This window comes from Myotis lucifugus, unplaced genomic scaffold (assembly GCF_000147115.1).
Source record: "Myotis lucifugus unplaced genomic scaffold, Myoluc2.0 scaffold_1, whole genome shotgun sequence".
Lineage (NCBI taxonomy): Eukaryota > Metazoa > Chordata > Mammalia > Chiroptera > Vespertilionidae > Myotis > Myotis lucifugus.
The window spans coordinates 3,194,484-3,210,480 of NW_005871049.1; the positions used below are offsets into that span (position 1 = coordinate 3,194,484).

At 43.4% G+C, this 15,997-nt stretch overlaps 1 protein-coding gene across 1 annotated transcript; it reads left to right on the top strand.

The window, feature by feature from the left end:
• Nucleotides 1–235: 235 nt before the first annotated feature.
• On the top strand, nucleotides 236–15,997 carry FGF2 (fibroblast growth factor 2). The gene is made up of 4 exons (XM_023752778.1): nucleotides 236–280; nucleotides 1,106–1,130; nucleotides 8,014–8,117; nucleotides 15,658–15,997. The coding sequence occupies exons 1-4, from the start codon at nucleotides 236–238 to the stop codon at nucleotides 15,841–15,843; spliced, it is 360 nt and encodes a 119-aa protein (XP_023608546.1). The 3' UTR covers nucleotides 15,844–15,997.

Consider the following 15,997-nt stretch of genomic DNA (forward strand, 5'->3'; position numbering starts at 1 on the left):
CTGTCTTCTTTACATTCGTTGGTTTGTATTCTTTTCTCTCCAAAAATTCTGTGTCTCTCAAACATGTATTTCAAACGTCAGTTAGTAAACTAGGTCAGATTTTGAACGTCAGTTGGCTGACATTTTGTAATTAATTTTTTAAAGTTTGAGGTAATTGAGGGTCACATGCAATTGTGAGAAGTAATACAGAGAGATCCCGCTGACCTTCTCCCCAGTTGTAACATCTTGCAATCCTATGGCATCACATCACAGCCAGGGTGTCGACAGCGACACAGGCGAGGTACAGAACTGCCACCGCCAGGGCCGCTGGGCTGCCCTTCCATAGCCACATCATCCCCCCATCGCCCCCTCTGGCACCCACCAATCTGGTCTCCATTTCTATGATTCCATGGCCGACTTATTTATAGAAACATTTGTCCAGCGGCTGGTCTCTGGGAAGAAAAGGCCGTTTAACACTGTACAGAGCTCATGACGCCTGTGGGTGGAAGCTGGTATTTACAGATGGCCTGCGCTCCCTGTTGCTTTGTGGTAACAATGCGGGGTCCCGAGGCCCAGGCAACCGAGTGTCAGCATCGCAGCTATCCTTGCCAGAAAATGCCCCGCCAAGGGCTGCGGGAATTTTCCCGCCTGAACGACAGGATCCCCATGAGGCAGGCCAAGAAGTGCCCTCTGGGGCAGAGCCTTTCTGGCCTCGGCCTGACACTGGAGAGTCCGATGCATCTGGAGCCCTGGCAGCTGCAGAAAGAGTGAGGCAGGTGTTTTCTCTACCTGTCAACCTGCTGTGATGCTCCTGCGGAGTGTTTCCTTTTCTCTCTGTCTTGAAGTTCTGTTTCCCCGTGTGCAGCTCTGCCCTGACCTTGTGTTGCCCCTGGAGCGTCTGGAACATCACACGATGCCAAATGTCTTTCTCTCTTTCTTGCTCTCGGTCTAATTAGCGGATGCTACCATAGATGTAGAAACCTTTGCCATTCTTAAACAGCAGCTGCGTTAGAAGGACCAGGAATCGTCTGATGTCCTCAGTATTCGGCTGTCACACTTGCTCTGGTCTGCAGCTCAGGCAGCCCAAACGTGCATTTGGGGACTTGACGTATGAAATCCGGAAGAGGTTGTATTGGAGGAAACTGATTTCTGTAAGTTTTTACGGATTGGAATTGCTTGTAACAGCTCTGTCTTTGGCATAAATCAGCAGTACATTTTCAATTTTTTTTAAATTGCAGAAATTAAATGTTATGACTTAGGTGTGTAATAATTATGGCAAGAAAATTTGCATTTCAGACATATTATATTACAGTTATTTATATTTAAACTATTTTAGCCCAGCCGGTGTGGTTCAGTGGTTGAGCATCGACCTATGAACCAGGAAGTCACAGTTTGATTCCTGGTCAGGGCACATGCCTGGGTTGCGGGCTGGATCCTCAATAGGCAGCCAGTCAATGATTCGCTCTCATCATTGATGTTGCTGTCGCTCTTTCCCTCCCTCCCCCTCTTTTCCTCTCTGAAATCAATAAAAAAACATTTTTTAAAAAAGAGAATAATTTTAGATTTACAGAAGAATTGCAAAGATTTTCAGAGCGTTTCCGTCCCCTTCACCCAGCTTTCCCAGAGCTTAGCTTCTTACATAATGGCACTTTGTTTTGGCGTGTTGGTCAAAACTAAAAAACAAAAACAACTAATACTGGTACATTACTGTTAACTACAGACTTTATTTGGATTTCGCCACCTTTTCCACTAATGTCCTTTTCTATCCCAGGATCCAATCCAGAACATCACATTGCATTTAGTCTCTTGATATTTAATGTAGAAAACTACCATCTGCAGAGAATAACAATTTTGTCCATCAGTTTCCAAATCTGTGTGTATGCAGCTCTCAGGTGTGTGTATAGAGACCTTCCTGCAGGGGCCTGGGCTGACCACTCTGTGCCAGGCTCTCACTCCGTAAATGCTGGTGCTCCCAGGAGCCTGTCCTTTGCTCTTGAATTTGCGTCTGCGACACACTCCGCAGCCATTGTGCACCTCCCTGGTGGGTTAGGTGCAGCCTGTGTGCCCAAGGCAGCCAGTTTGCTGTGGTCACCAAACCACACAACTGCCTAATCTCATTGTGGTTTGACAGCTTTTGTTTTTCTTTTCTGAGCTCCAGATCCATGTGTTTGGAAATCTCTATCTGTACTTTCCACAGATTTTCAGTGTGTCTCACTGGAACACTTCTCATTGTCTTCTCCTGCCAACTTGTCCCTCCTCCTGGATTTCCTGTCTCAGTAATGTCCCAGGTGGGGGTTTTTTGTTTGTTTGTTTGTTTGTTTGTTTTTTGTTTTTAACATATTTTTTTATTAATTTCAGAGAGGAAGGGAGAGAGAGAAACATCAATGATGAGAGAGAATTTTTGATCATCTGCTTCCTGCACGCCCCCTACTGGGGATGAGCCTGCAACCCGGGCATGTGCCCTGACCAGGAATTGAACCATGACCTCCTGGTTCAGAGGTCCATGCTCAACCACTGAGCCACACCAACCAGGCATAAGTCTCTGTCTCAGTGTTAAGACAGAGAGACCTGGACTCATTCTTCACCCTTCCCTCTGTCCTTGCCTCCCTCATTCCCTTTGTTCCCTTCTTTCCATCCCAGCTGTTTCCCTACACACTCTTATCCTCCCATCCCTTCTCCTTAAACATCAAACTCCTTAACATGTAAGCAGAGCCTCTTGGTGTCCCTGCCGCCCTCTTCCACCCTCACACTGTGCTCACCGCACCTGAGTACCTGCCGCTCCTGGGCTGTGTGGCTTCCTTGCCCCTTCTCCTTTGGAAGTTATACATATGAGGGTCCTTTGCTGTTGTTTTCCTCTCTCTTTTCCTGACAAACTCCTGTGGATTCCTTCGGTCTCCATCAGTTGTCACTGATCCTAGGAAGCCTTCCATCTCCCTGGGTTAGGGGTACCTTACGAGTGCTCACAATAGCTGTGTACACTTCTCTGGCGGCACTTACGGTACTGAACCTGTCCAGTGATTTCTCTGTGTGCCATCCTCATCTCCTCAACAATACTGGGTGTCCTCCAAGGTCAGAAAGATGCTGTGTTTTCCTCTGTGCTTCCTATCGCTAAGCACAGATCCTGGCACATAGCTGTTACTAGTGCATGTTTATTGAATGAATGAATAAAGGTATTCGCCGTCCGTGGAAATGCTGACTTAACCATTTCCAAAGTCTGTATTTTTCACCAGGGACAAACCTCTCTGGATGTCCGTTTCCTTATTTGTAAACGAGGAGGGTGCGCTGGACGCTGCCTGAAGTCCTTTTCAGCTCCTACAGTTTGGCATTTATGATTTTAAGATTCATCATCCTTGAGCATATTCAAAAGGCAACCATGTAAATTCTGAAGAAAATTCCAAAAAAGGAGTTCTGTTTTGAGCCATGGCGGTAACATTGAAATAATAATTTGGCTTTTGGGTTACACTGTGTCACTGCATGTGTTGCGTGCAGGGATCTGAGCACTTGAACATGTGAGTGGTGTCCTTATGGTGATTGGAGTCTCTGTGCCTTTGCTTACTTACCCTCAGTCACTTTGAAGAGACTAAATTCTCGTTTGCTGGGATTTTCAACTAAAACTTAAGACAACTGCTCCTCAGGGACATTGCAGCTGGGACTGAAGATTTAATTGCGTAATGAAGGGACTGATTGACCACTCAGATCTCGCCTAACAATGAGATTAGGCAGTTGTGTGGTTTGACAGCTTTTGTTTTTATGCTACAACAGGAAAAAAAAAAGTTGAACTTTAAGCTTGGATAGGACACTATTTATTTTTTATTTTCATCTCTTACTGGGTTTAATTTTAACATTAGAAAGCCACCAGAAGTCTTTGTTTATCAAAATTGTTGACTTTTGTGTATCCATAAACTAAATATAGTGGGTGGTCTCCAGCTTGCTGAAATGACCCGGGTGAAATCTTGTCTGAAGTCCCATTTATTTTTGGTTTTTTAGTGTAGTTCTTTAAAAAAAATTAAAAAAAAAATTAAAAAATGTAAAATACACCATAGATATAGAAACCACATAAAACAGATTTGTACTTTAATGAATTATTACAGGTGAATATTCTTGTAACCATAACTCTGGTCAGAAAACAGAACTTTTGGCCCTGTTGGCATGGCTCGGTGGTTGAGCATTGACCTATGAACCCGGAGGTCAGGGTTTGATTCCTGGTCAGGGCACATGCCCAGGTTTCAGGCTCCATTCCCAGTAGGGGGCGTATAGGCGGCAGTCAATCAATGATTCTCTCTCATCGATGTTTCTATCTCTCTCCGAAATCAATAAAAATATATTCAAAAAAATAATAAATAAAAATATTTTTTAAAAATATAATACCTAGTGGCACATAACTGAAACAGCAAGCTGAGTGTTAATCTCCTTCTTTAAAAAAAGAAAGAGCCTAGCCGGTTTGACTCAGTGGATAGAGCATCAGCCTGCGAACTGAAGGGTCCCAGGTTCGATTCTGGTCAAGGGCACATGTCTGGATTGCAGGCTCGATCCCCAGTGGGGGGTGTGCAGGAGGCAGCCAATCAATGATTCTCATCATTGATGTTTCTATCTCTCTCTCCCTCTCCCTTTCTCTCTCAAATCAATAAAAATATTTTTTAAAAAAGAAAGAGAGAAAGAAAACAGAACCTTTGCCCACAACCCCAATGCCTGTGTCCCCTGTCCCAATCCTGGTCCCTGCCTCCCATATAAAAGTGTACAGGTTTTTATTTAATCACTTATTTGAATTTAAGTTTCATCCCACTGCTAGGCATCCTTAAATACTTTAGTTTTGCCTTTTCAAATATGTGAGTTTTAAGCCATTTTAGTCTCAGGTCCTCCTTCCATCCTTTTTCTCCCTTGTAACTGATTGGAGAGGAAATCAGATTACTGGACCTGTAGTTGCTCAGCTGGATTATGCTGATGGCTCTGGCTGCCTAGGACCTGGCCGTGTAGAACAAGTGTGGCTGTTATGTGCCTCAGTCCTGGGATGATAGTCTACCTGCAATACCATCCCCCGTGTCTCCTTACCCTGGACCTTGTTCATTAGCTTATCTCCTACTTGACCTTCAGAAGTTAGCCTAGACCTCACTCCTCCTAGACAGACTTACCACCTGATCATCCGTGTCCTTTTCTGTAGTCTCATGACACTGAGGACATCACTGCAATTGCTTCTTTAGCCGTGTCAACATAAGAAACATTCAACCATATAAATAATTTTTGTGAGTTTATTTGAGCCAAACTGTCAACAATTGCCAGGAGTAAAATCTCAACACATTGAGATAAAGCTCTAGAAGATGGCAATTTTGCACCTGATTTTATACGACAATCAAAAGAGAAGACATAAGTAGGTTACATGACATTCATTGGTGATAGATTAGGGAGGCAGGAAAAAGCAAAGCGGGAAACCTCTGGAATTGGATAAGAAGTAAAATGATACATCTTTTATTTATTTGTTTAATTTAAAAAAATATATTTTATCGATTTTTTATGGAGAGGAAGGGAGAGGGATAGAGAGTTAGAAACACTGATGAGAGAGAAACATCAATCAGCTGCCTCCTGCACACCCCCTACTGGGGATATGCCCACAACCAAGGTACATGCTCTTGACCGGAATCGAACCTGGGACCCTTCAGTCTGTAGGCCGACGCTCTATCCACTAAGCCAAACTGGTTAGAGAATGATACATCTTTTACATAGGTGGGTACAGGATAGTGAATAGTCAACAAAGAACATGATACAAATAACAACTAGAGGATCTGTAGTCTCTGCTCTGGTGCTTCGGTTGTGCCCTGAGGGGTCCGGAACAAGGAAGTTATCCAGACATTCCAAAGGTGTGTTATGGTAGATACACAAAAGACTAATACACAGGCTCAGTTAAAGTAAAGACTGACTTTTGTCAGGGAAGATTCTAGCCTAGGACATGACTACCTGCCATAAACTACTTTTAGTTAGAAAGTTGTAATTGCAGACCAACCTTTGTGATTACTTGAGGTCTCTGAGGTTGCAAGGCCACCAGGCAGGCCTTTCCTGAGCTTGTCAGGTTAGCTTGTGACCCATTTTCATCCCCACCTATTTTCCCTCCCAAGCTGCTTTTCATCCACGTGAGCTTCCTCACATACTCCTGTGTGCCTGGCACGTGAGAACCAGATACAGAGTTGGACAGCTCAGTTCCTTGCCCTCAAGAAGCCCCTGGACAGGGAGGGGCAGACAAAGATGGTGTAAAACTTCTGAGCAGAGGAAGCAGGCCCCGGAGAGTGGAGAGGTTCCCATCCTAAACTGAGGGGTGGAGCAGGAGAGACCAAGCACAGAAGGCTCTCCAGAATAGGTGACAATGAAACCGGACAACCAATGGGTCCAGACTGCCTGTCACCACTTGAGCCAATTGAGCAGACAGAGTTGAATCATATCTGAGCTTTTATTCCAATAAAGCCGGCAGCATGGGAGAGCAGCAGCTCATCCACAAGAATCTGTTCTGCATACTCCATTAGCTCTTGCTTATATTGGGTAGGACAGAGATTGCATGGGGAAGTAGGCAAAAGAAATAAGAATGGATATAATGGCTACTGGTTACAGGCAATGTGGGGCAACAAGGTTGTACGCAACGTGAATTATATCTCAAATTGTTTAAAAATAAAGGAACCAGGAGCACCAATAGTTCAGAACCAGAGGCCATCTTAACATCATGGTGTCTTTGGAGAAAGAACTTTTCAGCTGTATTTAATTTGAACAATTCAAGTCCACTAGGCAAATAAGCATTGGATAGCTTGCTATGGTGGCAGAGTTAATTTTTTAGCAGTTTCCAAACAACTATGATGTTAAAAGGAAAATAAAGTCTCAGGTGAGCCCTGGCCTGTGTGGCTCAGTTGGTCGGGCATTGCCCCATGCACTGAAAGGTTTCTGATTCTATCCCCGATCAGGACACATGCTTGGGTTACAGACTCGATCCCTGGTAGGGGCCCTGCAGGAGGCAGCTGATCAATGTTTAGATCTCACATGAATGTTTTTCTCTCACTCTCTCACTCTCTCTCTCTCTCTTCTTTCCTCTCTCTCTAAAAATCAATTAAAAAATCTTTAAAAAAAAAAAGTCTCAGGTGAATGAAACCTACCTGATCTAAAATAAAATTTTAAAAAGTCAGGTCAAGTTGGTTGATAATGTTATTCATATATTCTATATTCTTATTTATTTTTTTAGTCAATTTTTGTTTCAGATATTTCAGAATTCTATTAAGAGGTGCTACTCAGTTAAGATTATTATGTCTTCTTGCTATATCTGACCCTCTTATCATGAAATAACCCTGTTATCTTTAGTTATATTACTTGCCTTGAAGTCTGCATCATTTGATGTTAAAATAGCCATATCAACATTCTTACATTGGGGGTGTGCATTTTATATTTTTCCCACATTTTTACGTTCAAGTTGCCTGGATGTTTGTGTCTAAAGTGCTTTTCTTATAAACAGAACAGTTGTTTCGTAAATTTATTTGGCCCCAGGACTGTTTTTTTATGTAACCTCTGTTAGCCAAGTACATTTTGGGGAATGCTGTTCTATGCAGGAGAATTCAAATTGGAAATTTGCAAGAAGAGCAAAACAGAAAATTTTAATTTCATTTTTATTTGAATTAACTAGATGCCTTGTCTATGTGACATTATCATTATATTAAAGTAATATCTATTTTTTGTTTTCCTACAATCTACTTTAAAAAAATTAAGCAGTTATCTAGCCAAGTAGAGGCTAATTGCACATAAAAGGGAAAAAATTCTCCATTCTGTCACTCCTCTGCTCTCTGACACTGTACTGAGAAGGGGGTCAGGAGGCCCCCTCTAGTGGACCTGCATCTCACTCTCATAGAATTTAATTGATATCCATCCCCCCAGACCCCCACCCCCCCTGTCCCCCAGCCAGTCTTCCAGAGTGGACTATCTGGTTGCTGGGGTGTCTCCTGTCTTTATATTGCATGTAGTTGGCTGCTTTTCCTATGATGCTACAAAGGTCACTTTTCCCATTACTTCTAGTCAAACTCCAACTTCAAGCAGAAGAGAGAGGGGTCGTGTCTATCAAAGGAGTGTGTGCCAACCGCTATCTCGCTATGAAGGAGGACGGCCGGTTACAGGCTTCTGTAAGTAATGCTTTCTGTTTTTGTAGTTTGTTTCTTTGTTTGCTTTTATGCTCTGTATGTACTGATGTTGGTATTTGTTAAATCTTCATTAAGGGTTTTAGAAGCATTATACTATTTAATATCCATACATACCCTATAAAATGCAGGGTATCATGCTCTTTATTTCACAGATACAAAAACTGAAGTTCGGAGGGAGTAAAAAAGTAAGCAAGCAAACTCAGCTCCTCTGAGGCAGCTTTTACTCCAGAGTGTGAGGCCTCGCTCACTGCTTTTCCTGCCTTCTCTGCAAAGCTTGAAACTACAGTGTTGTTTTGTTTTTAAATCCTTATATTGCGCAGTTGTTTGAAGACCAGTGGGATGGACATATACACTTTTGAGCATCAGTGTTAGGGTTCTTCTGTCAAATTTGACAAACCCTTGCAGTGTGGAATGCTATTTGAGAATGTGGGCTCTGATCCTATGTATAAATACTGGCTCTGCTGCTGATTAGCTGTGGGTTCTTGGACCAAGGATTCTGAATTAGTTCCCGTATCTGTAAAATAGAGGCCCTAATGATCCTTCCTATCTCATTGTTTTTGTGAAGACCATAAGTTATAAATTAGATAACTTGTATCAAGTGTCAACATCAGGGTCTAATACATAATAGGTCCTAAGTGGTTACTTTCTAGAGGATGGCTTTGAGGCAGCCAAGATTGCTGGAGATGGGCCGGTTCAGGCAATCGATGATGACACCTGGCAATAGCAGGGCAGAGAGGCTGAGCCAAGGACTAGCACCTGAGAGGGAAAATGTTTAGGAGTACAGCAGAGGGAAAAGTCAAAGATGGCCCTTAGGTTTCTGGTTTGGATGAGAGGGTGGATGGGAAAGGGGAAGGGGAAAAGAGCAAGTGCCGGGGAGAGATGTAGACCTATTTCAGTTGAGTTGCCGAAGAGAAACCCGGTGAGGATGTTCACTACATGGTTGGAGGTATGGGTCTGGAGCTTAGAGGTCAGTGTTGACATATGGCTTTGGTGTCATCAGCATCAAGGTGGTAGTGGAATCAGGGGAATGGATGACGTTTGTAGGTGAAAAATAGCTCTAAAAGATGGACTGCTTGCCTGGAACATTCACTTTTTCCACTGTTCTTGTCTTTTTTTTCTACCAGTCTGTTGTCAACTCAAGGGGTGATGTAATACTTTGGGACGCTACCAAAGTAGCATTTTAAATATTTCCAGGACAGTGAAGCAGCGGGTAATTTTAGATGCCCTTGATCTTGTAGGGGGAGGAAGAGGGGTTTAACCCTACTCTTCTCACCTCCAGATGTGACAAGTCATACATGGTGTGAATCCCTGTGGCTTTTACAACAGTGTTGGTTTGGCTCCTGTCAGGCAGTGAAGATGGTGGAAAGAAGGAGGTGTACACATTGGCTATGTCATAACTAACTATGGATGACCCTCGTCAAATGCTTTTAAAGCTCTAGCCTTTTCTAGGACTGTCTTGATCTAGCTCAGGGAGAGATTTGAGAGTGTTACCCTGTGGTTTTCTACTCATTGAGATTAAGACCCAGTAACCTGATAATAATGGCTGCCCTGTAAGGTGGCCATTGAAGGGCTTGTTTATCTCGAGAACAGTCTGGAGTGGGTACGTTTGTAATGATAAAAGGCTCCATGTTGTCAAAAGAGATGAAAACAGAAGCTACTCTGCTTTCAAGTGCATCTCTGAAACTACGGGCGTCCTTAGAAGAGGAGAAGCATTTAAGACCAGGGACCTAAAAATGGAACAATCTCTCATTCTTACAGAGTTCTCTACAAGTTAGAATTCAGGGAATTCTGATCTCTTTTCTTGGTAAATACGCATTAAGCTTCCAAAACTGTTGATTCCGTACCACTAGAAGCATAAAGTGCTCTAAAAGAAATTTCCTCCTTTCTTCCTTAGCTAACCAGGACCTTCCACAAGATTAAGGTCACGGCCTTTTATTTCATCTGAAATGTGTTTCTGTCTCCTCGGATGTGTGTTAATTCTTCCCGACACAGCAGTAAGAGTGAATTTAGCAATGCTTAGAGATTTACCACACACTCCTCTGTAGAGACAAAGCTACAGCTGTTCTACATAAATGGGAAATTCAGAATTTATCGGTTTCCTCTCAGGAATGGCATCATGGTTCCAGCTTCCATCTTAGGATCTATACTTGGCAAGTTCACGGTTAATCGCTAATCTGACCACTCCATTTGGGTGGCCGGCTGCCATGCCTGTTTAGCGGCAATCCTGTCTCCTTCGTGTCAGGCTGGGTGGGCTGTGTCAATCTTCGGATGAGAAAGTAATCACACACCTCAAACCAAGGAGGTGCTGGTGGTGGCTCAGTAAGGGGCAGAGTCAGACCCAGAGGCGTGGAGCTGCCAGCAGTCGCTGCTGTTGGTGTCAGTCCAGTGTTGTGACCAGAAGCACCCCCTGGGCGTGCAGTGGCTCCTTGAATTGAGAAACTGCGGTTATGAACTTGCACTTGACAAAGGCATGGTTCTTCCTGCTCTTCAACTACCCGGCCCCATTCCGCCTGCTGTGTTAGGGCTCATCCCTGTGTGGGATCCCCCAGAGATTTGTAAAACGTGCCAGTTCCCCTCAAAAAGAGAGCACTCTGGCTACATAAAACATTTGGTTTCTAAGTCACGTCAGGTAGGTTGCCACCAGTTGAGTGCATGAAAAATGACTAAGTTGTGTCCCATTTTTTTCCTCCAACACCTTCATGTATTAATGGTATGAATGCATTCAGGATAAGGATTTCTCACTGTTTGCAAACATTTCTTAAGGGTCTCTCCCCCATCCCCCTTCGAAGCTAGAAAATACAAAAGTTCAAAGAGTAACTATATTTAACTGCCAAAGCCTATATTTGGAGGCAGACGTGGAGTAGCCTTTAATCCACAACAGACTCCTTATTCCATTCCATAGCAGGAGAAATTCTGTTGCTATGAGCAACAGAAGTCCAGAGCAAATATTAGGATTTATGATTTCTTAAGGGTTCACAAAATTGTAGTAGATTTTTTAAAAAAAATTGCATATAGTGAGGCAATTGTAGTTTTAAGTTTAAAGCACCGAGCAACCTCAATGTTAGCATTGAACTGAAACAATCTGCCTGGTCTTTATCTGCTAGGAAGTCCCACATTGTTTTCTGTAAAATGTGAGAGACTGTGCTCACCAAACAAAACATTTCAGTAAGTATTCGAGTATGTGTGACCTGTGTTGATCCATAATAGTGAAACATGAGAAATCATTTATATTCTCTGAGGATATACATTTAATCACTGTAAAAGTAAAATACTTTATTTTTACCTGCCTGGAGAATAAGTTTCTTACTTGAGGGGCCTTCACTATGAAGCCTACACGCAAAGTAGGGAAACTAGCTTTTTGAGGGCTCCCTGATCTAGATTGACAATATATACTGATCAAAATTGTCAGAAAAATGCAACAATTAAGGAGGAATGTATATCATTTAAGAGAGAAAGTACAATTAAATGCAAAGGTTACTGCCTAATAAGAATTATTGCTTCTTTTAGAAACCAATCTTATAAAATGTTATACAACATATGTATTTTTATTTTTTACAAGATTAAAATTTCCTTTTAACTTTTCACAATTTGTGTGTTTGAGTTTGTTCTGAAATAGTCGGTATTAATACTTACATCGTCTCTGTTTTTAATTATCAGAAGTGGTGTAAGCACAAGCATTTTTGGATTCATGTTGAGCAAACTCCCTCATAAGCCAAAACTGCAAAATCAAAGTACTGTAAAAGAACAAACAATCCAAAAACAGAGCATGGGGAAATGACCAGAAGGTTCAAATCTAATATGTAGCAGCAGGCGAGACTCCTGAGGCCAGTGGCACAGGGAGGAGCGAGGGCAGGGAGCACTGTGGAGTGATCGTCCCCCCAGTACCATACCGTCTTCTTTGGAGGGAAGTCACTGCACACGGCCCACACTGAAGGGGGCAGGGTTATGCGCCATCTCCTTGGAGGAGGAATCTACATAAATTTTTTGGAATTCTCATGTGAGACGCAGACAGCTTCTTACCATCCCTATGGCCACCACTGCGGTCTGAGTCTCCACTCCCTCTGCCTGTGATACTCAGCCCACCTCATACAGGTGCCCCGGCATCGGCCTTTGCCCAGTGTGGTCTTGGCAGCCAGAGTAACCCTGGGAGAATGTCAGGTCATGCCACTTTGCTGCTCAAAAGCCTACAGTGGTTTCCCATTTTCCCAGAGAATTTACAATAGCTCCTAATCTATCTCGTTTCCTCTCTGACCTCATGTCCGCCTCCCCTCCCTTCATGCACCCGGGCTTCCTTGCAGCACCTCACACGCTGCAGGCCTGATCCTGCTCTAGCTGGCGCTGGCTGTCCCCTCTCTGTGCTCAAAATGCCCTGCTCTCATGTCTGGATGGTTAACTCCTTCACCTCCCAGCATTTGCTCAAATGTCACTTTCCCAGGGGAGCCTCCTGTGACTGTGCTATTTAGTGTTGCAACCGTCCCACTCCCAACCCCTCTCATTCTCGCTTTTACTCTTTCCACAGGATTCATTCTAATCTGGCACACAAGTCACCCACTTACGTTCATTGCTTATTTGGTGTCTCCACCTGCTAGACTGGAGTGGCACAAAGGCATGGTCCTCATTCAGTTTGTTCACTGACCAATCCCAGTGCCTAGAAGACAAAACACACGTTAAATAAATGCATGTATTATTGGAACCGTGTGCTTTCTATATCTTAACATTATTTTAAAATTAAAATAAACCAAAATAAAGGAAAATTTAATTTGATGAAAAGGTGTGAGAAGTGGCTACTTAGTCACGTCCTCTGTGATGTCATTCCTCCGGAGGACCCCCCCTTTCTCTGAGGTTTGAAGTGGTGAGAAGTTGAACACTGGGAATAGGAAAAAAGCTCTGTAAACATGTTTATAAAGGTTAAGGGAACTTCTATTGCATCAATTTTTAATAGAAACATTGAGGTCACAGTCACCGAAGATTTGTAAACTGAGAAAGGAGAGAATTGAAATTGTACTTACATGGTCATGTGAAACCCCTGCTTTTCCTGAGAGCCGAATTTTGCCCTACGACCCATTTGAAAAAGCACCGCAGTTTGTTTTCAAGCGCGTACCACTTGTTTAGTAAACGTACGTGTCTGAACGTTTGGCACAGAAGCCAGCTTTCCTTCCGCCCGCGCTGTTTTTGTAAAGGTACAAGTAACCTCTGTGGAAACAGTGTGTGGGTTCCATGATGTAGTGCCCACTTAATCCCTGGTACTGTTTCTCTTCTCTGAAATAGTAGGAACTGGCAGAGAAGGCGAATATTATTGGCATGGCACCCATCCCCGTAGGCCAGCCATTGTAAGGAGTGCCAGCGGCAAGGTGGGGCGCCCTGGAAGTTGACAGAACACCCCAAATGAGCGTATCAGTGTCCTGACGACTGGGGAGTTAGCCTGCGTCACTCCATGACAACCTTCCCTGTTATCTTTATGATCGGTATGACTTTTCCTTTCACTCTTTACTTCCTTTCACTTCCACTCCTCGTCTCAAACCTAGAATTGGGAAAGAGGGAGGTTTTTATCAGTGGTGCTGAAAAATGACAAAGGAACACAGGTTAACGTCAGTCATCACAAGAGGCGGAAGGCATTTCACCAGAGGCTGAGTGGAGGTGTGGGCTGTGGATGCCCCACACGACTGCAGGGTTCCCCTGTTACCACAACCGGGCCTTCCCCAGCCGCAGTCCTGGCTGTGACGGAGCTGGCTCCACTGCAAGGCTTCCTGGGTTTTATTTGTATCAGAAAGACTTACGTTGCTTTACTAACTTGTTGCAAAAAAAAAAAACCTGGATGATTTTGCATTTCAGTTTTAAAAAGTTTAATGAACAAAAGCCAAGTAAGCATCCAATAAAATTCTCACTGCTGCAAGCCGCCGACGGGACCTGCAATGCACCCTCACTTTAACCGCCTGAGATGTATGCGTTCTCTGTTAGGTCTCTCTCAGAACCTTTCACTTTGGTTATTACACCAGCTCTTTTCATTGTTTTGCTTATTGATTTATGATTTTTTCCCCCTGTCAGTTTGTGCCATTGCTCAGTTGATCTTGGAACCAAAGAATCCCGGAAAAGATTCAAGTCTTTTGAATGTGGGTTTTCCCAGTCCTGAAGTTTCCTAGATTTGAGTATCCAGACAGAAGTGGCAACCTGGTGCACTCATTAATGCAAAGCCATGGGCTTGTGCGCATGCTGTATTTATATGTGGAGATAGAAACAGGTGTAAAATTATATACCTTTCTCTATGATTTTATTCATTTACCTATAATTGAAATATAAAAAAATAAATTATTTTTCCTTTCTTCCCTTAAAGTGAGCAAATCATTTGTTGATTCTCCCCACTCCCACCCAGAGGTCAGTATGTATCATCATTGCTACCATGTGAAATTGAGTTTTTAAAATAGTTTGATTTTTAGAGAGAGAGTAAGGGAGATGGAGAGAAACATCAATGTGAGAGCACAACCTCGAACGGCTGCCTCCTGCACACCCCCTAACAGGGATGGAGCCCACAACCCTGGCATGTGCCCCGACCGGGAATCTAACCAGCAACCTTTTGATGCGTGGGATTGATGCTCAATCAACTGAGCCTCGTTGGCCAGGGTGTGAAGTTGATTTTTGAACATTTACCTGAAATCATGTGGCAGCCTATCAGACTTGATGACTTGGAATCGTATCACCAGATCTAACTATTTGTTTAGCTGGCTATTTTCTCCCCTCAATAAATAGCTGGATTGAAGTCAAAAGGCAGAGTAGTTCCCCCTCCCACAAGAAACTGCCAGAAAGGAGTATGTTCTCCATCACTTGTTCCTCATGATCTCTCAGTGTTTTGAGAATGCCAATCATATATGTTTCAATACAATTTGGGGGCGATATATACATTCACTATTTCCTGTACAATAAACTATTCAGTTATGCCGTTGAAACAATATTAGCTACTGGGAAAAATATAATTTAAGGAACTGTTTCTTGCCTTTGGGAAAGTTACCTGTCCAGCACTGTTTCACGGGAACCCTGCTAAGTCAACACGACCCAGTTGGTAACCTGCCTCTGGATTGGATGAGCATGGCTGGACCATAAACCCCCACTGGAAGCCATAGCTTTGGGTTTCCCCAGGTGTAGGGGGGAGGTTTGGTACTGGGTGTACCCCTCTTTGTGGAGAGCCCTGAAAGCTATGTGTGGGGGGTACTTAAGTCTGAGCCAGTGTGGTTCCTACACTACCTGTGTGCCCTTGTCACCTAACACATACCTGCCCATGGGGCTGCAGAGAGGGTCTGTGGCTGCCTCCATCGAAGAGATTAGCTGGAGGCCATCCTGCATCCTTCTTCGGGTCTGGGCTGTGTCAGAGCCTGGCCTGCCGAGTCTGGCTGGTTTGACTGTCCCGCTGAACCCAACAGTACTGCTGCTGGTTGAGCAGAATGGGCAGTGAATTGTCAAAACATTTAATATGCAGAGTAAAATAATAATAGCAACAATAACAACTACTTATTCTTCCTTTATTTTTCAGAAATGTGTTACGGATGAGTGTTTCTTTTTTGAACGGTTGGAATCCAATAACTACAACACTTACCGGTCAAGAAAGTACTCCAGTTGGTATGTGGCATTGAAGCGGAATGGGCAGTATAAACTTGGACCCAAAACAGGACCTGGCCAGAAAGCCATACTTTTTCTTCCCATGTCTGCTAAGAGCTGATCTTAAGGGCACCATCTGATCTCGTTTCACATGAAGGAAGGGGTATATTTTAGAAATTTGTTAACGAGAGGAAAAGAAAATGTGTGCAGCTGTCTGCTCAGTTTGGATAACTGGTCAGATAACCTTTGATCTAATAGTAAAGTATTTAACCATT